At 37.9% G+C, this 27,143-nt stretch overlaps 1 protein-coding gene across 2 annotated transcripts; it reads left to right on the top strand.

Annotated features, from left to right (window-relative positions):
- The first annotated feature begins 2,390 nt into the window (after positions 1 to 2,390).
- On the top strand, positions 2,391 to 25,325 carry C9orf72 (C9orf72-SMCR8 complex subunit). 2 transcript variants are annotated; one of them, XM_024754718.1, is made up of 11 exons: positions 2,391 to 2,451; positions 7,144 to 7,630; positions 8,756 to 8,815; positions 12,297 to 12,392; positions 13,111 to 13,175; positions 14,440 to 14,512; positions 16,270 to 16,386; positions 19,258 to 19,493; positions 21,851 to 21,908; positions 23,287 to 23,396; positions 23,502 to 25,325. In XM_024754718.1, exons 2-11 carry the CDS (start codon positions 7,187 to 7,189, stop codon positions 23,686 to 23,688), a joined length of 1,446 nt encoding a protein of 481 aa, XP_024610486.1. In that variant the 5' UTR covers positions 2,391 to 2,451; positions 7,144 to 7,186; the 3' UTR covers positions 23,689 to 25,325. The 2 variants fall into 2 exon arrangements, with proteins under 2 accessions (XP_024610486.1, XP_024610493.1); XM_024754725.1 differs by lacking the exon at positions 16,270 to 16,386.
- Positions 25,326 to 27,143: the final 1,818 nt, after the last annotated feature.

The following is a 27,143-nucleotide window of genomic DNA, read 5'->3' as shown; positions in this document are numbered from 1 at the left end:
TGTGCTAGGATACCTGTCTTCCTATTTTACACCTTTGAGCATGAAAATACTCTGAACCACAGTATAAAGTCACAACTACTTTTTCCCTCCGACTGGATTTTTCCTGCTCTGATCCATTGAAAGACATACAAGCTACTGCTATACAATGCCTAAACAATTGTTCAGTTACATGTGAGGGGGAAAATGCACATTCACTAACTACAAAGCATCATGCATACAGAGCCACTTTCAGTATGTATCTTATTCTCATGGTCATGCAAAATTTAGACCTTGGTGTTTGATTCTCTCTTAGGAAGCATAGTTGTTCTAGGGTTGATATTGCACAAAACCAGAATTGGCGACAAGGGAAATTTTGTCCCTAGGCAGAATTTTGAAGTAGGAAAAACTGTTCTTGGCACTGTATTCCTCTCTTAGGCACTTAATCTGAGTTCCAATCTTACTCTGAACTGGAGGTGTTGGGACTGTCCCCCATAGGTATTCTGAGAAAGGATGTCATCCACTCAGTACCAGCCTGGTGTCCTCAGGACTCAGTGGGCTCTGGAACTGCACAAAACTGGCCTGAATCAGCTAGCTAAGTGGCTTTGGGTAAATAATCTCTCTAAACCTTGGTCATATCCTCTGTAAAACAGGGATGATAATATCTATATTCTAAATGTGTTAGGAGGATTGAGCGTAATTTTTTTTTTTTTAATTTATTTTATTTATTTATTTTTGGCTGTGTTGGGTCTTTGTTGCTGCACGCGGGCTTTCTCTAGTTGTGGCGAGTGGGGGCTACTCTTCCTTGTGGTGCGCGGGCTTCTCATTGCAGTGGCTTCTCTTGTTCTGGAGCACCGGCTCTAGGCAGGTGGGCTTCAGTAGTTGTAGCACGTGGGCTCAGTAGTTGGGGCTCGTGGGCTCTAGAGTGCAGGCTCACTAGTTGTGGCGCATGGGCTTAGTTGCTCCGTGGCATGTGGGATCTTCCCGAACCAGGGATCAAACCCATGTCCGCTGCATTGGCAGGCGGATTCTTAACCACTGTGCCACCAGGGAAGCCCCGAGCGTAATTCTTCATGTAGGCTGAGAAGCACAATACCAAAGACACAGTAGGAACTACATAAATGGTAGATTTTTTTGGTGTTTGATATAAGCATAAAGCATAGGTAAAGGGTCTATTTCTGCAGAGGGTATAGGTTTGAGGGAGTCATTTTGTGTATTTCTTCCTCTGAATGATAAAGATGTCCTACGCGATTTTTAAAGATGAAAAATGTTAAGTGCCACTCATCTGTAGCGAATAACCTGAAAATACACTTGCAGACCAAAAGGCTGATTTAACTGGAGATTTAAAAAAAAAAAAAATCTTACAGCACATCACAAAACAATATAGTACATTTTCAAAGGTGAAAAAAAAAACCCACCCAACTCATCCACATTGTGCAACTAGCTTATAGGATGTTTAAAGACATGAAAATCATCCTTGAGAAAATGCTTACATGTAAAGAAGACAAAATTGTCGTGACTATATATTGTGGGAAAGAAAATTACCTAACGAGGCTTGGGGTGAAGTTACAGCGTACTGAACTGTGTCATTAAAAAAACCAGGGCTTCCCTGGTGGCGCAGTGGTTGAGAGTCCGCCTGCCGATTCAGGAGACACGGGTTCGTGCCCCGGTCCGGGAACATCCCACATGCCGCGGAGTGGCTGGGCCCGTGAGCCATGGCCGCTGAGCCTGCACGTCCGGAACCTGTGCTCCGCAGTGGGAGAGGCCACAACAGTGAGAAGCCCGCGTACCGCAAAAAAAAAAAACAAATCCGTTCATCAAATATTTGTTGAGCGCCTGCTACCTGCCAAGCACAAACAAAATCATTCACAACCACCAACTCTTCTTTGGTTTCTTGGGGCCCAGGAGTCCTCCCCGTTAAGAACGGAACTATCTTGGTTATCAGCTTACCCTAAATTTACCGAGCACGCCATTGAGCAAAGGGACAGAGCAAGTACGCCCCGAACCCCGCCTTGCGCAGACCTCGTGCGTTTACGTATAATCGCATCTCGAAAACACCAAGGCGTACCTACGGTGTCCCACGAGGACATGGTAGTGCAGCAACGGCGACTTGTTCCGCCCGCGTGAAAGATGGCGCTTCACGCGTCAGCCATCCCTGCTGCCCGGTTTCTTCCTTAAGGGGGCGGGGCCTAGAGAGAGCAGGGGGTGTGTTTAGGAGGTGTGTGGCTTTGTTTTTCCCGCCCTTTCTCTCCTCCCCTTGCTCTCACAGTATTCGCTAAGGGTGAATGAGGAAAGAACTGATAAAATTTACCAGGAGAAGAGCACAAGGCGGGAAACGACCACGGCGTGAAGCGGGTTCGCGGACGCAACGCGCGCGGGGGCGGGGCCAGGGCCGCGGGGGCGGGACTGCGGTTGCGGTTCTATGCCCGCGGCGGCGGCGGCGGAGGCGGCGGAGGCGCAGGCGGTGGCGAGTAGGTGAGTGAGAACCGGCGTGTAGGTGGCTGTTTGGGCTCCGGGTACCTGGACCGCGCGGGGGCGGCGGCGGAGGCTCTCGCCAAGCCTCTGCTCGGCTGGTCCTCTCTTTGCCGCTCTCTTCCCTGATCGAAAGCCGGCATCGGGAATTTCAGCCCGGCGACCAGTGGAGTTGCCTTCATCCGGGCTTTCTGGCAGTGGCGGCGCAGAGGCAGGGGGACAGGGGTCGGTCCGTTTTTCCGCCCACAGTCCCCGAGCTGGCTCCTTCTCGGGGTCCCGGCGTGACACTCAGAGGGACCCGTCGGACCCCCTGTGCCGCGGGCTCAAGGGAAAGGAGCCTCGGGCACCGAGAGGCCTGGCCCGGGGAAAACCAGAGGGCGGGCGGCGCGCGGCTGCTCCGTACGAAGTCGGGGTCCGAGAGGGGATAAAGCGGCGTGGCGTGGGGTAATACTACTAGTCTACAGAAGTTGAAGTTTCTAAGGATTGCTGATGTCTTGTAAATTTGGGCAGCAAATCTAGACTGTCTTTTGCTCCCGTTCTGTGGTTCACGACCTGCTTACTTCACTTCTCCGAGGATACACAGACTTACTTAAAGGAATTGACCATTATGACTTGGGCATCACTTGACTGATGGTATCGGTTGCAAAAAGAAGTGCAGTGATTACGCGTCTGCTGTGACCCCTCAGGGTCTGACTGGCCCCGGTGAACTCCACCAGGCTTCTGTATTCAGGAGACCGGGAGGTCATGCACTTGCCCGAGAGACATGGCCCTTTCAGAAACAATGAAGTTTGTTAGGCTCTCGTTAAAACAGTTGGTTGTGGCCAGTGGATAAATTTCAATTCAAACTGTTCTCATCTCTCTTGTGATGCAAAGCAAGGGGACACAATATATCTAGCACTTTAATTTGTACAAAGAGATTGGAAAATACTGGTAGATACGATCTTAGACATTGGAAAACTTTTAACATAAAGGGAACATCACAGAAGCAAGAATACAATATATGGGAAATTAATAATATGGAGTCAGAATACTTGAAGTATGATGGTGTTATGTGACACAGACACTGTTGCCAGCACCTTGGCAGTCTAGGAGAGCCCTGAATCAGTTGGAAACTACCTCATCATGCCTGTTCTCTTTACACATATGAAACAAAAACAAGAGAAGTGATAGACCACATCGCAGATTGTGCACTATGCCAGGACTAACCTGCTCCAAGGAAACAGTTACATGGGAGCTAAAGTGTTTTTTCTCCACCTTTTAAAGTTGATAAAATAGTGTCTTTCTTTGGCCCTGTTAGCAGTTCAGAATTTACCTTCAGAGAGAGAGAAAACCAGAGGAGACTCCTATCTTTCAAGCCTGCCTTTGGGCTCTATTTTAATTAAGTAATTCTAAGGAGTAGTAGGTTAGCCTGCCTATTTGAGAAACTGGAGCTGTGAAAGATGGCCTGATAGTGATATGATGAACTTAACCTCTGAGTCTTGAAGTGTTGCGAACTATCTGGTGTTACAAGCAGATCACTGTCAATAGTTGGTCTGGGCAGCTCCTGTTTTGGAAGGTGGGCTGGTTTAGTATCCTGCTTCTCTTAGAGCTGGGAGAAAATAAACAGAAAACATGGTTACAAGAAGTGTGGGCCTTATGATGGTTGAATTCTGATTTGCAACAGCAGTGGACCAACCAACTTTCTAAATATCAATCAGAGAAGAGATGGCTGATTTTTAGCAAAGGTTTAAGAAAAAGCAAAACTTCAGAACTACCCCTGTGCTAACAGTTTTAACAGATGATAATTAGTATAATCTTTACATCTGCATATGTTGGATGATTTTCGGGAAGTATATTGGGTACATCTTCATGAACCCTGTCTTTTGTTTACAGGAGTGTGGCAAGCCACTGTGTCACCAATTTGAATCCTGGCTTCCCTCAAAGACTCTTACGGCTTTTGTTTGATAACTGTCTGGTATAGCCAGCACTGCATGTAAATAAGACATATAGATAAAAGACTCTTGGTTTTGAACTGATTTTTTTGAGCCATGTCTGTATGTATGGATTTTCTTTACCAAAGATGATGACTTTAAGTGTTAGTAGACTCATTTTACTACTCTCCTAAGTGTACTACTCTGTGACTTTTGGCAGGATTTAAAGCTAAACAATTCAACATAGCCTTTGTCCCTTATTCTCTTTCTAATGATACTAGCAATGAGATTGAATGTAATTAGTGGTCTATAATAGTTGAGTTTTCACAATCAGGTAAAAAGTTGTCCCATAATCTAACCATATTTGCTCCAGGGCTCAATTCCATTTAAGGAAGTGTTTTTATTATCAACATAATGATGAAATGTTTGAGTAGCAGTATTGCCTTTATGATCATTCACCTTTTTTATCCAAAAAGGAAGAACAAAAGAAGAATATGTTACCATATAATTGTATAGCTCTGTGTTTACTTAATTCGTCTCCTTGGCCTCCAGTTTGCTGTTGTTAATTATCATAACACCATTACAGTTTCAATTCAGATTATACTCCTATATTCTGTCATTATAAACTGACTGTTTAAACTGTATCCATAACAGTGGATATTTTAAACAAACTATACAACTTATGCCCAGTATAGTCTCTTAAGTCTATTAAATTGATATAACACATTAAAAAAGTGAATATTTCCTAAATGAATTTCTAGAATAAAAAATACACAAGAACTGTTCTTGTGTTAAGCCATTTCTGCACATATCCACATACCTACTGTAAAGCGTTTTGCCAAGCACTGTATAACTGTTCTTGACATCATGATAAAAGTGCTCATACAGTACTCTAAAATTAGAGTAGTTTTTTGTTGGGTTTTTTTTTTTTTTGCTTTTCATCAGTCTCTGAACTCTCCTGACAAGATGTAGATCAAATTCTTTATTTTAAGTAAAATGGTTTACTTTGACATGAAGTTAGTTACAGATAAAATGTTAATTCCCAAAGCAATCATACAGGCAAAGATAGATATATCATAGTTTACCTATCATTAACTACTATCCTTTACCATTATATGACGAATAGATTCCACAATTTTAGACTTGTTTAAATGAAATTGGTATTGAATATGCATAGGTATTCAATTTTAACACTAGGCAGGAATGATTCATTTTACAGTAACATCACACTGAATGTACACTTTCAGAGTGATACAGTGGGATGGGTTAAGATATACAAGAGACCTGGATTTCAGCCTGGCTTGGTGACCTTGGGCAGTTCCTCTTCTCTGTTTTCTCAGTAGATTGAAAGGTTGACCTGGCCCATCCAATCATTTAGTTCTCTACATGTTTTAAATAACTAAAGCTTTTTTACCCGTTTAGTATAACTCTCTTTGCAATGATAAAAGGCTACGCTGCTTTCTTGAATAGCATATTAAATGTATTTATCTGTCATTTTAAACACCAGTATTGGGCTTTAGCATCCTGTTACCCAAAGAGCATCATTGAGTGCATTGAGGACTTTTTCCTTATTTTCTCTTATGGTTCTAGATTGTTGTATTCTTGCAAGCTTTTGCCTTTTTTTTTTTTTCTTTTTTTCTTTTCTTAGCAGCTTTTAAGGTTTTCTACCGTCAGGTGTGGACTGCTGTAGTAAAGTACCACAAACTGTGTGATGTAAAAATGAGGAAAATGTATTCTCTCTCTGTTCTGAAAGCTAGAAGTCTGAAATAAGGTGTTGGCAGGGGCATGCTCCTCTAAAGTTTCCACGGAAGAATCGTTCTTTGCCTCAGCTTCTGATAGTTACCAGCGATCCTTCACATTACTTGACTTGTTGCTGCATCACTCCAGTTTCTGCCTTCGTCTTCGCATGGCCCTGTTTTCCCTGTCTGTATGTCTCCAAATCTTTCTCCTTGTAATGACACCAGCCATTGGATTAGGACCCCATCTTAACTTGATTACACCTATTTCCAAATAAGGTCACATTCACAGATACAGGGGGTTATTATGACTTGAACATATATTTTGGGGGGACATAGTTCAGCCCACAAGAAGTGTCATGGTCTCTAGCTGAGCCCTCCCTTTCTCAATTTGTTTCTCTTTAGTTCCTATGGTTTAGGAACCAAATATCCAATCGTATTAGAATTGCATATAGGCTGGATATTTAGAAACAGTGAGGATCTATTCTATGAGCTTTAGTATATAATATTTTATATTAATGTTCAGAGGCTTTTTTTAAGGCCATCATTATTTTGGATTTCTAAGTGTATGCCCTGAATATAAGTGGCATGTTACTATATATGGTAGTACATTATCGTCATATTGCAAACACTTAATATGCACCTGCCATGCTAGTTTAATGTCTCTTTCATGTAGGAGACATGCTTCCAAATCGTTTTGACTGAAGAGGAGAAAACCACATATACGTAAATCATTTGAGGGTTTGGGGTTTTTTTGACCTTAGAATGCCCTTTATTTCTTTTGTAAAATTGATTCACAATGTTGTGTTTCTGCTGTACAGCAAAGTGAACCAGTTATACATATACATATATCCACTCTTTTTTAGATTCTTTTCCCATATAGGTCATTACAGAGTATTGAGTAGAGTTCCCTGTGCTATACAGTAGGTTCTTATTAGTCATCTATTTTATATATAGTAGTGTATATATGTCAGTCCCAAAATATGCGTTTTTGATGGATGGCTTAAAATCGCTGAACCTGATCACTCGTTTTGTTTGTCATTGTTTAGATAACCTTGGAGCTTTTGGATAATGTGACAGTTGGGATGCAGTATGTCGACTCTCTGTCCACCACCTTCTCCAGCTGTTGCCAAGACAGAGATTGCTTTAAGTGGTGAATCCCCTTTATTAGCAGCAACCTTTGCTTACTGGGACAATATTCTTGGCCCTAGAGTAAGGCACATTTGGGCTCCAAAGACAGAACAGTTACTTCTAAGCGATGGAGAAATAACTTTTCTTGCCAACCATACCCTCAATGGAGAAATCCTTCGAAATGCAGAGAGTGGGGCGATAGACGTAAAGTTTTTTGTCTTGTCTGAAAAAGGAGTAATTATTGTGTCATTAATCTTCGATGGAAACTGGAATGGGGATAGGAGCACCTATGGACTATCAATTATACTTCCCCAGACGGAGCTGAGTTTCTATCTCCCACTTCACAGAGTGTGTGTGGATAGATTAACACACATTATCCGGAAGGGAAGGATATGGATGCACAAGGTGAGTGGGTTTGGAAGCTTATTAAGCATGCTAACCTAGCTACTGAAAGTTTACCTTCTGATACATTTTTATCTAAATTTTAGAAATTATATGCAATTAAGTTCAAACAGGAGCTGTTATTTGCTTCTACCCTATTAGGTACTGATAGATCTTAGGCTGATGTCTGTGGTCTTCTAACTCTGGAAAGTAGGAGATGATAGCTTCACATTGTAAATAGAAAGCCAAAGCTTAGAGAAATAAGGAAACATAAGTTTTAGAGTCTGGATTTGTCTTGGGAGCCTTTGACTCTGAAAGCTTTTTGTTTCTGCATTGCATGACCCTGTCTTTCACTTACCACTGTGTGGGCGTAAGCAGTTCAGAACAATAGTTTCGTAAGCCTTTGCCCAAATAACCTTTGGTCCCTTTAATTTCTTTGCCAAGTTCCCAAATTTGTAAAATGAAGAAGTTGGACCAAATGGTTTTCAGGAGATATTCCTTTTAATTTTGTAGATTGAGGTAGAGGAAATCATTGTTGTCCCCTAATCTTATAGTTTAATATATAGTGATAATTATATTTCCATATACTGTAATTTTGGCAGATGAGAAGAACAAATTTAATTCTCCTTTCTGCTTTGCAGTTTGATACTAACATGGAAGTCCACTAAAGCCTTACTGATTTTATAAGGCTTTTACCAAATAGTAAGGAAAAATAGTATCTTTTAAAAGAAGAGTTTTTCTACTGTGTTTGCAGGCTTGCCTCCTTTCTTCTCACGTGCTTATGAAAATCATTTAAAATCTGGAAGCTGTATAGTCACTAGATTCGTCTGGATCTTATCTAATTTGAAAAGTACAAATCATTAGTTTCCTTTGTGAAACTACACAGATGTTACATTGACTCTTTCTGTCACATTATCTGTTTTTAACTGCAGACAAAAAGGGTGTTTTTATTTTATTTCGTATTGTCTGTGAGAGCGTGGATTTGTTGGGTTAATCCCCCCCCTTTTTTTTTTGCCCTAAAGTGGAACGTGTTGTTCCCATGAACTAAATTACCCAAGAAGATGTCTGCCATTTAACTGTATTGTGAAAAATAAACAAGTATCAAAATGTTGTGGTTTTTTTTATTTTAATGAATTTTCTCTCGCTCAGGAAAGGCAAGAAAATGTCCAGAAGATCGTCTTGGAAGGCACAGAGCGAATGGAAGATCAGGTAAGGTGCAGATTGCATATTACAAGACACTGCCAAACCCACTACATATGTCTGTATAAAGCTAAGGGCTGCTTCTGTTAAGGCCTTGAAGGCATACTAGTTTGACAGAGTGAGCCTGAGCACGAACAGAATCTTTATGGAGATAAATGGAATAAACTGGATGAAAATTTCCATATCTTAGACCTGAAGAGTTAAATAAGTAAAGGATAATAATAATTGCATCCACAAATTAATATTTTGCTTCTCTTTTTTCTGTTTGCATGGGATAAGTTTTGGATAACTTGTTCATAGTAAAAATTTTAAATTCTATAGGAGTTTTTTTTTTTTTTTTAAGGTATTGCTTCTCAAACATTTCCACAGAAGTAGTTGTAACAGGAGAGTGAGTGCCCCTAAAGTATCTGGGGGTACAGACACAGCTCTAAGCATAATATTACTTTGAAGTCTCGTGTTGTATCTTTAAAACTCATGAAATTTACATTTTATTCTGTGATATATCTTTTTGTTTTAATATTACAGTTTGCCGGTGATATTCCTCACCTTCTTACCACTTGGGCTTCCAGTGGTATCAAGTCTCCAGGAAAACATGCTGTGTTTATCCCATGGTTTTGAACATCCTTAGGGAGCAGGCACCAGGGTTTGAGAAGCATGATTGCAAGGGTATAGCTTCCCTTATGGAAATTAATTGCAAAACATTTCAGCCTAGGGCAGAGGCATTTGGAAGGCGAATCCCCAAAGGAAAAAATGTTCTTTGCTTTTACTTTCATTGCTTTTGGCTACCCTCCTTGCTCCTCTGTTAAAACTCCAGTCTAAACAAGCCTTCTCCCTGGTTCTCTTTAGCCTGCCTGAGACAAATGATATTTTAAACAATAACTTTTTCTAAAAGTTTGTCAAAATACAGGAACATGAACAAGGGAAATACAAAACCCTATAAAATGATCTTCTTTACAAAATTGTTAAGTTTGTACTTTTGTAAATAACTTTTACAAAAGTCAGAAGGAGGTAATTATGGGGCAAGTTCCAAGACTTACAAGGAAATGTTTCCCTTTACTCAGAGAAGCCCAGCCTTTGCTTGCTGGTCAGTAAGCAGGGTGCCAAGGAATGGGATGAATTTCACCAACTTCTAGATGTACCCGCCAGTTACAGAGTAACTAGTTGAGTTATCTCAAAATAACGAAATTTAAGACCCAGTAAAATTCTACTTTTTCTGGGATTTTTTTTCAAACCAGAAACCTGTATTTATAAAGTTGACAACTATTAACATTTAGGTTTATTTCTCATTTAAGGGCTTTTCTTGAAAATGTTATCCTATCCTTTCTATGTCAGGAGGGAAGTATACTTGGACAAACTGGAGGTTTTTAAAGGGGAAACGTTCACCTGCTGAAAAGTTCAAGTTAGAGAAGTCCAAGGAGGAAATAACTGGAAGCATTTTCTTTTAGAGCCTCTTCTGTGTTCAGCCGTCTAGGATTTGTCATTGTTGTTAAGCTTCAATGAGCATAGCCATTTGCTTATGATGATAAATGTCTGAGATGCTGTGTATAACATACTATATATGCCTACACCTAAGGGAAGGTATTTTCCCATAACTATCCTTTCTGAAATCCAGGAGGAGTCACCTGATAATCGAGTTCTTGCAAATCTCATATCATGTGCTTGCAGTGACTTTATTTTGAACAATAAATACTGTTTGAGGATGATAGTCTAAAACAACTTTAATCAGTGCTAGTTTTAGATGCTTATAGCTGTCATCTGATAAAATCATTTTACAAGGAAGCAAATTCAACGCAGCTTCAGTTGTTAATCTTCTTGAGTTGCGTGTGTTGATTGTTGTAATTGTAAGCAGACATTAAAAAAATTACTTTGAAAAGCAAAAACAATGAGTGGTTTTATGTTTGTAAGTTACTACAAGATGGATTTTTTTTTTTTAAATAATAAAACCTCCTGTGTGATGCAAGGGGGCCTATTAGGATAAAATTTCCAGAGGCAGCATCACATTTAAATTCTGAAGAAACTTATATGATAAGGGGCTCTGAAAACTAGGTTTGGTCACTCAAAAAGTGGACTGGCTGCAAGGATGACAGAGGTTCTAATTTGAATATGCATGTAAAGAGTTTGAATATAATCATTTCATAAAACGTGAATGAGGGGAAAAGTTTTATTGTTAGATCTTAAATAATAGGTGATTTTAAAACATGCGTAGCTAAAAATTGATAGACATGACAATTTCATCTGCCTCTAAAAGTTTACATATTCAGGATGGGCAAAACATTTTGGGGGAGTGGTGGTGGCAGTGAATAAATGAGGGAGCACCCGTATTTGAGACACTTTATGTGTGTGGTGTTCTGTACTGAATTTTCAATTTCATTCTAGAAACTGCAGATTTTAAAATTACATCTTTGAGATGTAATAACTAGTAGCATTACCTTGAAAGAACACTGAAGGAAATTTGTCTGCTTTATTGATTCTTAAAAATATATGTTATGACTTTGATTTGCATTTGGGTAGATTATACCTTATTATGAATGTAGAGATTGAGGGGTTTTTTTTAGATTTTTTTTTTTTTGATGTGGACCAATTTTAAAGTCTTTATTGAATTTTTACAACACTGCTTCTGTTTTATGTTTTGGATTTTTGGCCGCGAGACATGTGGGATCCTAGCTCCGTGACCAGGGATCGAACCTGCACCCCCTGCATTGGAAGGCGAAATCCCAACCACTGGACCACCAGGGAAGTCCTGAGATTGAGTATTGATTCACACTTTACTACTGAGTTATCTGCTGAGGATTTCAAAGCCTTTTTATGCTTGGCTTTCCTCATTTTTAATATAAAATGCATCAGTGACCTTTGATTAACAGAAGTTCTTATATCTCAAATAAAATTTCAAAGGAGAACCTTTCTAAATTTGGTGTGGTGATTTAATTATTTTGTGTAAAATGATAAACCAATGATTCCATTCTGACTAAAGAAAATTATTCCTGGGATATCCCTGGCGATTCAGTGGTTAAGACTCCATGCTCCCACAACATTGCAAAACAACTGTAGCCCCAATAAAAAAAGAAAACAAAATTGTATACTTTTAATTCGTAACATATTCTAGGCATACTATGGGATATGGGAAACTTTCCCATAATAAAGATATTTAATTAACAACAACAAAAAAGTCTTCGTACTCCCAATACAGGAGGTACGGGTTCGATCCCTGGTTGGGGAACTAAGATCCCGCATGTCGCATGGTGCAGCCAAAAAAAAAAGAGAAAAAAAGAAAATTATTCCTGGAAGAATGAAAAGGAGTTTTAAACAGCATGTAAATCCTTTAGAAATAGAAATATTTTGGAGTAGTAGACTTGTTTGGGGCTGTTTGAACAAGTTATCAAGTATTTCTATCAAAGGGTGTTATTCTTTGCTTTCAGTTTTTTACTTTTTATTGCCCACTTTATCCTATATTGTGTGATTTTTCTTCACCTCATTTTACTTTTTTATGCAGGGTCAGAGTATTATTCCAATGCTTACTGGAGAAGTCATTCCTGTAATGGAACTGCTTTCATCTATGAAATCCCACAGTGTCCCTGAAGAAATAGATGTAAGTTCTCACTTGTAATGTTAAATAGGATATTACTATGATGTATATTAGTAATATTCTAATTTTAGTAATATACATTTTTTTGTCACATATACTGTTCATATGAATTATTAGCCACTTTAACAAACACACTTAAAATCCTGAATTTTATGGCCAGAGGCTTTTTGGTCAGTAATGGTAATATGATAAAATTAAATTCATTAAGTTAATTTCTCCACTTTTGCATTTCCTAAGCGGGAGAATTTCAGACCTTAGAGAATCAGTCAGTATTTAATGCAGTACTTTTTGTAACAAAGCAGTGTACAAATCACTGGCAGTTAATGGAAGTTCACTTACCTTCACTAATCTGATTTCCTTAATCATTCAGTTGTTGAGGACATTAGGAATTACACACTATGCATGTATAGAGAAATCTTTAGGAAACTATTTTTGTTGCTCCCTGACTTGGTAATTAAGATGTGTCTCCTGATTGTGACAGCCCAGAAGAGGAAATTGTTCTTGTAAACATTGTTGCTTAAGCTGTCTGACCAGCTTTCACATCATTTGTTCTGCAAGTCTATAGTGATGCACACAGATTGTTTTATGGGGATTTGTGATGCTCAGAAATGAGGGCAGTGTGTTATATTGAGCCTAGACTTCAGAAAACTTGTGTATTAAAAGTGTTATTTCAGCGTTTTGTTACAGCCAGAATAAATTTTTTTTTTTTGGTTCATTTTAGATAGCTGATACAGTTCTCAATGATGATGATATTGGTGACAGTTGTCATGAAGGCTTTCTTCTCAAGTAAGAATTTTGTTTCTTTTTGTAAAAACTGGGTGGAGCAGACGCAAATCTTACGCTCACCTGTGACAAGATTGGGAAGGAAGAAAATAACAGAATGCCTACCTCCATTATTCTAGGGTCAAAACTGCATCTTTGAACTATTGCTTAGTTTTGTGTTACTTCTTTACTTACCACATGCCTATGAGGTATTTGATGTTACTCTATTTAATATTTAAAGAAGATGAATTTCCGTAGTACTCAGGCAAGAATTCTTGGACCCTTGTTTGGTTCTGGTTTCTTGTTTTTTTTCTCATTAAAGCTGAAACTAAGAATCCTTTCAAATTAAGTTGCATTGTGTATAGACTTATTTCGGCCTAGAAAAGAAAATTATTCATATTTGTACTGATCCTTTCCATTTTACAACAGATTTCAGTGCTTAAAAGTGTGAGCTCTAAAACCAGACTTCCTGGCTTACTGCTGTGTAACCCTGGGCAAGCCACCTGAGCTCTCTGTTCCTCCATTACCTCATTTATAAAATGGGAATATTAGTAGTACCTACTTCATAGGATTGTTGTAAGCCTTGAGTGAGATAAATCATATTAAGCATTTAAAACAGTGCATGGCACATATAAGCACATAATAATAGCTAATAGCTTACATTTCCTATTTATATTTCTTCTAAGAAAATGATAATAACAATAATAATAGCCAGTATTTATTGAGTGCCTATGTGCTAAGTCCCTTAACTGAGTACTGCGTCTACATGTATAATCTCATCTCCTACTTGAGTGTTTCTTTACAATTACAGATTATCACAAAATTCTATTTTAAAAAATAAGGAGTGAAAGGATAAAGCATTTGCTTTTATGTCTACAGTCTTCTCCTTTAGGTTCATGATGGAGTCTTAGAGGCGTGAGTTTGTTTAATCTCCAGGCCTTACATGGCTTGAATCAGGAGCTCTTTAGTCCTGATTCTGATCAGTGTCAGCCATCCATGTTATTTTTAATCCCATTTGACTTTAAATTAACCACTTAACCTCTCTACACCTCAGTTTCTTCCACGATAAAATGGTAATATTTTACTAACTGCATTGCTTTAAGGTTCAAATACAATCTGTGAGAGGCATGTTGTGGAAAATAGGAGATGACATTATAATCAGAGTTTTGGTGTTCATCATGTAAGGCTATTCTGAGTTATTTGAAGCTCACTTTATTATTATTTTTTTTAGTTTGTGAAATTGTTTTACAGTCAGTGTTTTTAATCTTTTTTTTTTTCCAATTTATAGTGCCATCAGCTCCCACTTGCAGACGTGTGGCTGTTCTGTTGTAGTAGGTAGCAGTGCGGAGAAAGTAAATAAGGTAATTTATTTTATAATCCAGCAAACGATCTGACTTTTTAAAACTGCTAACGTATTATGGATTGTAATTTAAAGGTTAGGTTGCCATCAAGATGATCTAATAGTATAAGTAGGCAATATAATCTGACCAAATTACTGTGACACCCTGTGGCAAAAATGAGTTTAAAGTAAACTGTTTGAATAGGAAGTCATTTATCAGTTTCATTGTGATAATTCATAAATACTTGTCTCAGTACTGTATAAGTGGTTTTGAGAATATTTTAAGGTCAGATGTTTTGAAAATATTTGTCTTCTATTTCCTAATGTTATCTTTAATAAATGTGAAGATAGCCATGTACTTTTGGTACTAATTACAGAGAAATGGTATCTGATCATTCATCTTGATTTCACTATCTTGCTTTTCCCCCTAAATTTATTCCTTTTAGGGACCTGTTGCTATGAAGTGATCGATGGAGGTTATATCTTATTCAGTAACATTTGTGACCATTTGTTTTAGTGCTATATGAGTTAATAAATAATTAATGAACAGTTACCTTTCCAAGCATTAGGTAATAAACTAAGGAATTTTGTACTTTTCTTCACTGATGATTAATTAGAGAAAAGTGCACATATCTATCAATTTAAGCAAACCTAATTTTTCTAAGTTTTACGCAGGAAATATATTAGGAATGATTATTTGCTTGACAAATATATTTATATTTTTTTTCTGTAATATAATAAGGTACCCTGTATAATTACTTGACCCTTGATTTACCCAAATTATATTTCTGGTACAACCATTTATGACAGGTTAGCTTACCTCTGTTATTATATTGCATCTAGTGACTTATTATTATTTCTGTTACCCAAGGAAGGTAGCTTTCAATTTGTGTGCTCCAAAGCCTTCAGGTTCCACAGGGCCTTCCCAGTTGCTTCTTGGAGGGAGAAAGCCTCTATGGTTGGGGCTCTGTTTTTCAAACATTTTTCTCATCCCACATCCTCTTCTAGCTTAATAACTTCTCTTTTATCTTTTCTCTTTTTAATTTAAGAAAAGGTTGCCATCACTAGTTTGAAAACCACTGCTCTAATATAAAAACTCTGAATATAGTCTGAATTCCAAGGTAGTTAGATGGCTTTTTATTTTTCCTAATAGAACTATGATCAAATCCTGTTAGAATGATAGGTTTCTAATCCCCAACCAATGGCTTGCTTATTTTAAATTAAATTTGAAAGAATTAATTCTCATTCTGTTGAAGGAGTTAGACACTTAGATATTCATTGTAATGGGATTTTACATATAGAACTATTAACAGAAGCCATAATTCTGCTTGATTTAACTGCATTTAGTTTTCTCGTCCAAACGGTTTACTTGTTTGGAATACACTTGTTGCTGGGTGGAGATACAATCAATAATTATATTAGGTCATTATTTCCTAATATAAGATTAGGAATAAGGGTTCCATGGTCAAGTAAGTTTGAGAAAGTCTGCATATTGTTTCAGTCACCTGGAGAGTCACAATATGTATTCAAATGTTAAAGGTTTTGAGATACCATACAATAAATTTACTAACATTTCCCAAACTTACTTGACCATAGAATACCTATTTTAAGTAACAAGTGTGATATCCCATAGACTATTCCAGGTGACTATGGAATACTTATTTCTCAGAATAGATTTTATTGACAATAACAATTGAAATTTCTATTCACATCTCTTTCATAAGCAAACCAGTGACCTTTTTACTTCATATTTTAATGCTAAAATATTTTCACTTACAGATAGTAAGAACATTATGCCTTTTTCTGACTCCAGCAGAGAGAAAATGCTCCAGATTATGTGAAGCAGAATCATCATTTAAATACGAGTCAGGGCTCTTTGTACAAGGCCTACTAAAGGTATAGTTTCCATTTATCATGGGTGAACCCAATTTTTTGTTTTGTTTTGTTTTGTTTTTGCGGTATGCGGGCCTCTCACTGCTGTGGCCTCTCCTGTTGTGGAGCGCAGGCTCAGCGGCCATGGCTCACAGGCCCAGCCGCTCCGCGGCATGTGGGATCTTCCCGCACCAGGGCACGAACCCGTGTCCCCTGCATCAGCAGGCAGACTCTCAACCACTGCGCCACCAGGGAAGCCCGAACCCAATTTTTTAAAATCATTTTTGAGAATCTTTATACACATATTTTGAACATTAGCATTTAATGTGTCTCATGTTTATATGCCAAGGAGCTGACTTCTTTTACACAGGTCTGAACATGGAGTATATGTCATATGAGTTTATAGTTAGTATCTGTGAAACATCACAGAATAGCTTTCTTTGTGTTTCCCTCTGGTTTCCTGTAGCTACCTGTCTGGCCTCAGGATTTTTTTTTTTTAATATGTGCTTGAATCAGTTTCCCTAACTAAATGGGAACATTTCTTTTTTTACTGAATGGATTTGAATTTTTGTGTTACCATTTTATGTTTAAAGTACCATATTCATTTATTGAAAAAAATGTTAAGCTGCTTCCTATCTTGAAACAGTGTATAGGACTCAAGCAATTCCTGGATGTATGTATGTGTGTGTGTGTATACACACACATATATACAAAAGAAAAAATTATTTTATATTTTTCCTTTATTTACTTGACTCTGCTCTTCAAGGAGCAAAACAGATAAATATAAATTAGCAATTATTTTCAATAATTATGGGGAATTGTTCTTCACTTTATTGAATCTGTTATTGATGTTTCAATTATAGTCAAAGGTGTGAAGAAGTAGATTTCCTAATGGCTATGTGAGTCTCTCAGAGTGAATGCTTTCTTGAGGATATAGGCATAGTAAAATGAAAGAAAAAAATAATAAAAATTGTTGCAAATAAAAATTATTTTCAGCTTTTACATTTTCAATAATGTGCGTGCTCTGAACTAAGAATAATAGTGTTGTTTAAATACAGAAACTACTTAAAGGGAACTCATTTTTGATTTGAATTGTACAAATCTGAAAATTAGAACTTCTCCTATCAAAGGCATAATAAGGTACTTAGTACTTTTATTTCCTCAGCATCATCTCATTTATTGTATAATTTTATCCCTAAAAGGGACCTATACCAAATGCATAGTGGAAAACTTGAAACTATAATTTAATGAAAAAATATTTGTTAAGAGTTTTCCACACAAGTTTAAATTGTATAGCTTCCCAGAGAATACTTTGACATTATAACAATAGGTACTTGTTATATGGCAGCTGGCTACCCAAGTGACTATACCTGGAAAGAAGTACATTTTTTACTTACTGTAAAAATACGTATTCATTGAGACTTAACAGAATATATGAATAATCAAGAAGAATGTAAAAAGTCACTTGTAATCTCATAATCCAATGAATAACCCCTGTTAATATTTGGCATATATCTTTCTGGTCTTTTTTTCTTCTGTTAGTGTTTTTTTCATATCTTCCCCTCCCCCCCCAAAAATTAGATTATACTCTGCATGTTTTAACTTCCTTTTTCACACTGTATTGTGAATATCTTTCAATATGAACACATAAACATTGGCAACTTAATTTTTAGCAGCTAAACAATAAAACATTTTTATTTATTTAATCCCTTCTCTTTTTGGATACTTAGGTTGTTTCTGGCGTTTTACTGCCTAACCCAGTGCTGTAACACACACATCACTGGAGTTTGGCACACAATCATGATTCATGGTCCAGGATAAATTTCTAGAGCTGTGTTTGCTAAGTTAAAGCCAGTTTTTTTTTTTTTAATTAAAAGATAGCTCTTCATACCTTTTGGCGTAAAAGACAGTAAATTTTCTTTTTCTGGGGTTTTATCTTGCTCCTTCATCTGGTACATAGCCCTCTGCCTTTTCATCTTGTCTGTCTTTCTGTGAATGTGGTTTTTGTTCCACAGGCTGCAGGATTGTAGTTCTCCTTGCTTCTGCTGTGTGCCCTCTGGTGGATGAGGCTATCTAAGAGGCTTGATGGGAAGGACTGGTGGTGGGTAGAGCTGACTGTTGCTCTGGTGGGCAGAACTCAGTAAAACTTTAATCCGCCTGACTGCTGATGGGTGGGGCTGGGTTCCCTCCCTATTGGTTGTTTGGCCTGAGGCAGCCCAACACTGGAGCCTACCTGGGCTCTTTGGTGGGGCTAATGGCAGACTCTGGGAGGGCTCACGCCAAGGAGTACTTCCCAGAACTTCTGCTCAGTGTCCTTGTCCCCACGGTGAGCCACAGCCACCCCCCACCTCTGTAGGAGACCCTCCAACACTAACAGGTAGGTCCGGTTCAGTCTCCTATGGGGTCACTGCTCCTTCCCCTGGGTCCTGATGCACACACTACTTTGTGTGTGCCCTCCAAGAGTGGAGTCTCTGTTTCCCCCAGTCCTGTCGAAGTCCTGCAATCAAATCCCAGTAGCCTTCAAAGTCTGATTCTCTAGGAATTCCTCCTCCCGTTGCCGAACCCCCAGGTTGGGAAGCCTGACGTGGGGCTCAGAACCTTCACTCCAGTGGGTGGACTTCTGTGGTCTAAGTGTTCTCCGGTCTGTGAGTCACCCACCCAGCAGTTACGGGATTTGATTTTACTGTGATTGCGTCCCTCCTACTGTCACATTGTGGCTTCTCCTTTGTCTTTGGATGTGGGTATCCTTTTTGATGAGTTCCAGTGTCTTCCTGTCGATGATTGTCCAGCAGTTAGTTGTGATTCCGGTGTTCTCGCAAGAGAGAGTGAGAGCACATCCTTCTACTCCGCCATCTTGGTTCCTCTCTCGGTAAATTTTCTTTTCGTTTATAACAGGATTCAACTGGAAGCTTTGTGCTTCCCTTCCGGCAAGTCATGTACGCGCCCTATCCCACCACACACATAGATGTGGACGTCAACACCGTCAAGCAGATGCCACCCTGTCACGAACATATTTATAATCAGCGTAGATACATGAGATCAGAGCTGGCAGCATTCTGGAGAGCCACTTCAGAAGAAGACATGGCTCAGGATACCATCATCTACACGGACGAAAGCTTCACTCCTGATTTGTATGTCGTGCCTTGCTTTTTGATATTGTCATTAAGCAATATTAGGAAACTGTATCTTTTATGAGTAGAAAGAAAACAAACAATTTGGTGTTTAAAAGGAAAGAAACATTACTAGGAGAATTATACTGGAAGAAGTATTTGGTTAATCAAGCGTTTTTTCTTAAATGTCAGCTTTTCTTAATATAAATGTGTTTCCCATAAGATAGGTTAGATTAGTCCTTAAAAATAAGTATTTAAGTATTTATTTAACAAACGTATATTGAGCCCCTAGGCTCAGTACTTGGTGCTAAGGTTCATAGTGGCCAGCCAGACAGCCCCAGCTCCTTACATTGCTTATAGACTAGTGTGTAAGAGTCGTAAAAGGCTGATTAACTAAACCTTATTAACTAAAGAGGTAATTCTAAGTCTGTTTTTCCTTGATATATAAATATAAAATATGGCAAAACTGTCAAAATATATTAATAGAGCATTCTTTTACTTTGCATTTTATATTGTGTTATTCATTTCTTACCATAAAGTCTGATCAGTAAATTAACAAGAAAAAAAGTAATGATAATAACATGTTGAATGTGGACTCAACTAGAAAAAAAAAAGATGATAAATCTGAATTATAAAACACTTAAATGATGTTCTGAAATCAGGAAAAGAAATTGTAGTATACTATCATGGTTCTCTTTAATCAGTTTAAAATGCCTGGCACATAGAATGTGCTCAATAAATGTTAACTAGTATAATCCAGGTTTGAGTGTATAAGGCAGCAGTAAAATTGGAGCAAGCAACCCTGTCCTGTGTCTTGAAGAAAAATTTTGAGCTGAGGCAACAGACATGTGAAGCACTGATAGTCAGACAGAAGGTATTGCCCAAAAGCATAGTAAGGAAACACCATGTCCAAGGAATCCCCAGCCTCATGTGTCTCTAGGTGCAGAAAGATGGCTTCATTAGGACCCAGCTTTTCCCAGCTCTCTGGTGTTCTTGTTGAGTCCTTTGAAAGATTTAGGGGAATTGGTTTAGAAAACGAAACAATAAGAATTTCAGGTCCCGAAGTTTTCACATATAGGTAATTTTGGCACACGTGTCAAAATTCTCAAAATTAATCTGATCCTTCAAGCATTTTCTTCTTTCCTAAAGTGTTTGGGTTTTTTTTTTCTATTTTTTGGTGGGTTCCTGGAGAGCGCTTTTGGGGGAATTTTTTAACACTTTGCTTCACCTAATTCACATATGACCAATACAAGCAATTTATGAAACAGATATATTCAGAACACTAGACTTAAATAGCTGAATTCTCTCTCCAAAGCCAGAGAAAGGTTGTTGTCAGTGCCCACACTGGCCAGCAGTTGGACAGCCAGTAATTGTGAAATGCTGATTTTTCCCCCCTTCTGAGTTTCCTTCTTCTGTAGTAGGGAACACCCATCTGCTAAAACTAGGAAATTTTAGGTACTTTCCTATTACCTCTGTGCACGCACCTCCTTCCCTGCTACTCCTGTCAGTTATATGATGATCCCTGCTATTTTCAGTCTTTCTTTTCAGTTAAAAATTGCTTACCTTAGTAAATGTTATATTACCCTCTGACTTGAGTACAACCTAGCATCCCAGTAAATTCCTTAGGGAAGTAGAAGGCAAGGAAAGGGAAGGAAGAAGAGAAAAGATCAAAGGGGGTTGGGAAAGGGACAGTCTTATTTAAGAACCTACTATATCCTAGGTTGTGTGGTAGATAAACATTATCTCCAGTGTGAATTACAACTTAACTTCTTACTCTGCTCATTGCCAATGTAGCTAACATTTTCTTAGGTAGCTGATTCATGTTACTTGCCAGATGATGGGCTTGTGGATACAAACCCAGTGATCAAGACGTTGCAGATAACCATCTGTGTGTGTTCCTTAATCCCGCCTGAATGTTTCCCAGCATTCGTCCTCTTACCTTTTTTTCTCCTAAACTGCTTATTAGAAGTTATTAGTATGTGAAGTTAACCTTTTATTTTGTTTTAGTTTTTGGTGGTAGTGGTATGTGTTTATTTTTGTTGCTGTTCTATATTTTTGAGATGGCAGGAATTGGTAATTATATTTATTAATTGCCTAAGGCAATCGGTATTTTTTTATAATGTGTATGATAGATACATACATACCCTTCCTGGGACTGCTTATACTATTTAAGAGAAAATAATTACTTTGTGGCCTGACAAACTCCAGTAATAGACAAATGTATCCTTGAGTTAAAATGAGTATGTATTTTATATTTTCAAATATATATATCTAATTCTTATAAATATGTTTATAATCGCACTTCTAAGAATTTAATTTATTGACTGGTGTGAGAGGTTGTGGAAATCATTTCAACATTTGTCCTGTTTTCTTCATAGGAATATTTTTCAAGATGTCTTACACAGAGACACTCTAGTAAAAGCCTTCCTGGATCAGGTAAATGTTAAACCTGAGATTGTCAGAGTGAATGGTATGACGTTTTCTTTCTCAATATATCCCACACTGCCTATAATATAATTTAGAATTAAGTCCTTTTGTAGAGTCTCTGATCTTTCTAAAGTGTCAAAATTATTTTTCTTCTGAATTGTTAGAGGGGAGTAGCCTGTATATTAACAATTAAAGATGCAGCATCCCCCAGTTCAAATAATAAATGTTTTAATTCTAAGCACTAACTTATAACCTAAGGGTGTTTTTTTTTGGTAAGGGGGATATTGTACAAATGTTTATTTGCCTTAATTGAGCAAAAAACGTCTTTAAAACTTATTTACATGATAGCATCTTTATTGTCTCATTCCTTTGAAAAAAATCTAGATTTTGAAGAAAATTTTAGATTATATGGGTCTTATTTCTTAAGGTAACAGAGATTTGTCATAATTATCTTTCTGGGGATCAGACCAAGAAATAGTGTCATAGATGTAGCTTTGAAATAACATAATCGTTACGTTGACTAGGAATTTTGGATCCAGGTCTGTGGTCTGTGACATATTGCAAAGTTCAAGGATAATTCCAAGTCATGTAATTCCATGCTTCCCAAGCAGAAATAAAATCCTTCTACCACTACACATGTAGCCCCACCCCCCCAGAACTGAAAAATATGAATATCTCAAAACCATAGTCTAGGACTTTCCTGGTGGCACAGTGGTAAAAAATTCACCTGCCAACACAGGGGACATGGGTTCGAGCCCTGGTCCGGGAAGATCCCACATGCCGTGGAGCAACTAAGCCCGTGCGCCACAACTACTGAGCCTGCGCTCTAGAGCCCGCGAGCCACAACTACTGAAGCCCGCGCGCCTAGAGCCCATGCTCCGCAACAAAGACAAGCCACCACGATGAGAAGCCCGAGCACCGCAACAAAGAGTAGCCCCTGCTCGCCGCAACTAGAGAAAGCCCGCGCACAGCAACGAAGACCCAACACAGCCGAAAATAATAAATAAATAAATAAAATTTAAAAACCCCATAGTCTAAGCATGGCTCACCTCTGGTAGCTCCAATTTTATTTGAAGATGTGGGCAGAGAAAACTTAAATAACACAGCTAGAAGTAACTTATATCATGATTTTTAATAATAAAATGAACACGGATATAGTCTAAGGCAGAAGGAAAAATTTGAGTCAATTCTTAAAGATAACAAAACTGTTAGATCACTCCTAGACCCATACCTCCACCTCCTCCTGTGTGTCAGGGCGCATCTGTGGAAGTGGTTAGCTGCTCTAATGTGAGTTATCTGCCAGGCACTGTCAGCGCTGAGACAGAAACATGCTGTGTATAAGTAGAACGGGGCAAATTATTTATAAAAACGCTTCATTATCCTGCAGGTCTTTCATTTGAAACCCGGTCTATCTCTCAGGAGTACTTTCCTTGCACAGTTTCTGCTCGTCCTTCACAGGAAAGCCTTGACACTAATAAAATATATAGAAGATGATACGTAAGTCAGACTCCTAAATGGAAGAAAAACCTTCATACGTTGCTTTTGTTTTGTTCCCTTTGGACATTTTCTGTATTATGATTTCTTTTTTATTATTATTTGTAGGCAGAAGGGGAAAAAGCCCTTTAAATCGCTTCGGAACCTGAAGATAGACCTTGATTTAACAGCAGAGGGCGATCTTAACATAATAATGGCTCTAGCTGAGAAAATTAAACCAGGCCTCCATTCCTTTATCTTTGGAAGACCTTTCTATACTAGTGTCCAAGAGCGAGATGTTCTAATGACTTTTTAAATGTGTAACTTGTTAATATTGCGTCCCGATCATAATTGCTGGTAAAGTAGCTCCGTGGTATTGGGAAACATGATTCCCTCGGGTTATGCCCTAGAGTCCTACTCAGCAGTGGTAGTTAGTTACACTCCAGTTGTCACAGAAAGCCTGTAAGGGGATGTTAGGTGCAGTTACAATAAATGCACCTTTTCCTAGATGTGCTCTCTTGGGAGACAGACGTATGTTTACAATTATAATAAATATTATTGCTATCTTTTAAAGATATAGGATATAGACTTGACCACAGCTACTGTTTTTTGAAACTTATGATTCATGGTTTACAAGTATCCAAGTGAAATCTGAGTTAGCTTTCACAGATATAATACTAGTTGACTTTCCATCTCTTGGTGTTCCTTGGTATGGGGGATTACTGTAATACTTCTACAATCAGCTAAAAATTAGAGCGTTCAAATCATTTCAGTTCCACAAAAGGAAGTTAGCTTGAACATAAGTTAAGTTTTAGAAAGAAAATATTGATCAAGCAGATGTTTTATTGAAATCAATTGTTCGATCCTACTTTGCAGACTTAGTCCTTCGGATTCAGTCTGTGTAGAAACGTCAGGCAGTATGTATAGTCCCGATTATGGTGAACCACAATCAGGGTGTTTTTCTGTTTGTTTGTTGAGCTCTGTCACAGAAAATGTAGAGAATTGGATTTTATGTTTCAGAAGTTATTGCCAAGTTTTTCAGTTAATTTTCATTATTTTTGAGCCAAATTGAAATGTATACCTCCTGTGCCTTTTGTTTTTCTTGGAAAATATAATCTCTTGGAAGAAGTTCAGATTTCACTAGTCTCTCATTTTTATCTTGTTTTCCTCTTGTATAGTCCTCCTTTGATTTAGCAGTCATTATAACTCCGAGATTATTAAATGCAATAGAGAAATACTAACTAGTAAGATTTTTTTTCAGGAACAAGAATAGTATCTTCTTCCTTAAATTTCTGCCCATGTTTTTGAAGTTGTTGCCACGTCTCTTTGCCTGCATCGTAGGAGGACTAGCAGGAGAAAGGTTACTGACATGCTATTTTACTAGGTGCTACTTTGGCAGAACTAAGTGGTCAATTTCTTTTGTTTCCTTAATGTGCTTGGACCATTTTGCTAGCTATAAAATAACCAATTAACATAATTCTGTGCTAGAACAGTATTGACAAAATAGTATACACAAGCATAAAATATATTTTTATTTAAAACTGTGGAAGTAACATAAAAGGGAAAAAGTATTTATAAGAAAGGGATAAAAGTGATAGAGCCCCTCTGCCCTCGCCCACCAAATTTAACCAAAACCAACATAGGTCCTAATAGCCTTTCACATCACTAATAAAGGTGTAGACATCTCGATTTTTAGACACATACTCAACTAGATTGACAGATGCTCTGGCTCAGTCATGAAAAAATGTACAGATTCCACCTTGTTGAACCCTGTATTCAGTGCTATTTACATGATAGATTATTTAAGTGCTAATTATTTTCTTTTGCTGATTTATTGTACCATTGTATGGGATGCAAGTTGTACAGTGAAATAAGTTATTAAAGCATGTGTGTACATTGTTATATATCTTTTCTCCTAGATGGAGAATTTTGAATAAAATATCTTTGAAATTTTGTGTCTTTCAGTTATTTACTTGGAACAGCAGTGCTATGATATTGAAAGACTGATTGGCTTCCTGCTCTGCTGACAGTCATGTTGTATCTAAACAATTTTTGATTGATTTTCTCTTTTGAAAGAAAATATATTTAAAGGTTCTGTGTGATACTGGAATTATATGTGGTTTGATTGTTTTGTTTTTTATTTTTTTGTCTGCTTAACTCCCAGGACTGCATTTTGATTTTTTAATTTCTATATTAATATATCAAATATAAGATAATACTTGTGTAAATTCTTTTTTAAAATTATTGTTATAATAATATTAATACAACCTAAGTTGAAGTTATTCCTTCCAGGTCCCCAGTATAGGTGTCCAGTATGAAAGTGAAAGTGTAAGGAATCTAAACCCCTTAATCTGAAAAACAAATAAGATTGACACTTTTACTCCAGGAAAACAAAGTTAATTCATAAATGTGATAGTTGAGTTGAAAGGTTTCTCTAGAAGAAGACTGATTCATTGCATTGCTAAGATTCTCAAAGAAGAAACCCAAACTTCATATAATGCTGGAAGTTAAAAATGAGACCTCTATGGTCTATTTCTGTAGTGCTGCAGGTCAAACAGGAAGACAGTGAATGTCACTCTTCTCTAATACTATTTTGGTTTTTACATGGAATTGTACCAATTGATATTTCTTGTGTCATCTGCAGGGTGCAGGTTAAAGTACCAAAAGCAGTTCACCACCCCCACGTGACACACACTATCCACTGGACTTTCTGAATCTATCATCGCAACAACACTGTGAGGCAGGTATGTTTAATTCCATTTTACAAATGAGGAGACTAGAGCTTAAAGAAGTATACTACACAGCCTGTGGTCACTCAGTTGGTTAAGCTGGATTTCCTCCCAAACAGTTATCAGAGTTGTCCTGTGGCACAGCTCCTGGGACAGTTCCTCCATGTAGCAGGTACTCAATGCTGTTGAATTGGAGGGAGGGGAAGGAAGCAAGTATTACATACAGGCTTACTAGCGCTCTGCAGTGCCCAAGTGTGATTCCCTGCTTTGCTACTTGGAGAAGTTACTTAACCTCTCTGAGGCTCATTTGTTAAATATTTGAAACGAGGACATGATGATAACCTCATGATTGTTAAGAGGACCTAAATGAGGGCTTCCATGGTGGTGCAGTGGTTGGGAATCCACCTGCCAATGCAGGGGACACATGTTTGAGCCCTAGTCTGGGAGGATCCCACGTGCTGCAGAGAAACTAAGCCCGTGCGCCACAACTACCAAGCCTGTGCTTTAGAGCCTGTGAGCCACAACTACTGAGCTCTTATGCCACAACTACCGAAGCCCATGTGCCTAGAGCCCATGCTCCGCAACAAGAGAAGCCATCACAATGAGAATCCTGCGCACTGCAACGAAGAGCAGCCCCCACTCGCCACAACTTGAGAAAGCCCACGTGCAGCAACAAAGACCCAGCACAGCCAAAAATAAATTTAAATAAAAGAAAAAAAGAGGACTTAATGAGACTATGTAAGGTACTTAGCTCAGTACCTGATGAGTGTTTCATATGCTCTTTTACCTAATCTGACAATCATTACCATTTAATCAGGGTGTTTAGAACATTTACATTTAATGTAATTATTGATATGGTTAGATTCAATCTATCATCTTGCTATTTGTTTTCTATTTGTACCATTTGTTCTTTGTTATTTTTTTCTTCTTTTTCTACTTTCTTTTAGATTGAGTATTTTTTCCTGATTCCCTTTTATCGCTTTTGTTGGCTTATTAGTTGTAACTCTTTTATTTCAGTGATTGCTTTAGGGTTATGGTATAT

This window comes from Neophocaena asiaeorientalis, unplaced genomic scaffold, assembly GCF_003031525.2.
Source record: "Neophocaena asiaeorientalis asiaeorientalis breed wild unplaced genomic scaffold, Neophocaena_asiaeorientalis_V1.1 scaffold379, whole genome shotgun sequence".
Taxonomy (NCBI): Eukaryota; Metazoa; Chordata; class Mammalia; order Artiodactyla; family Phocoenidae; genus Neophocaena; species Neophocaena asiaeorientalis.
Note: the sequence above shows the minus strand (reverse complement) of the source record. Positions and strands in the feature narration are given on the sequence as shown.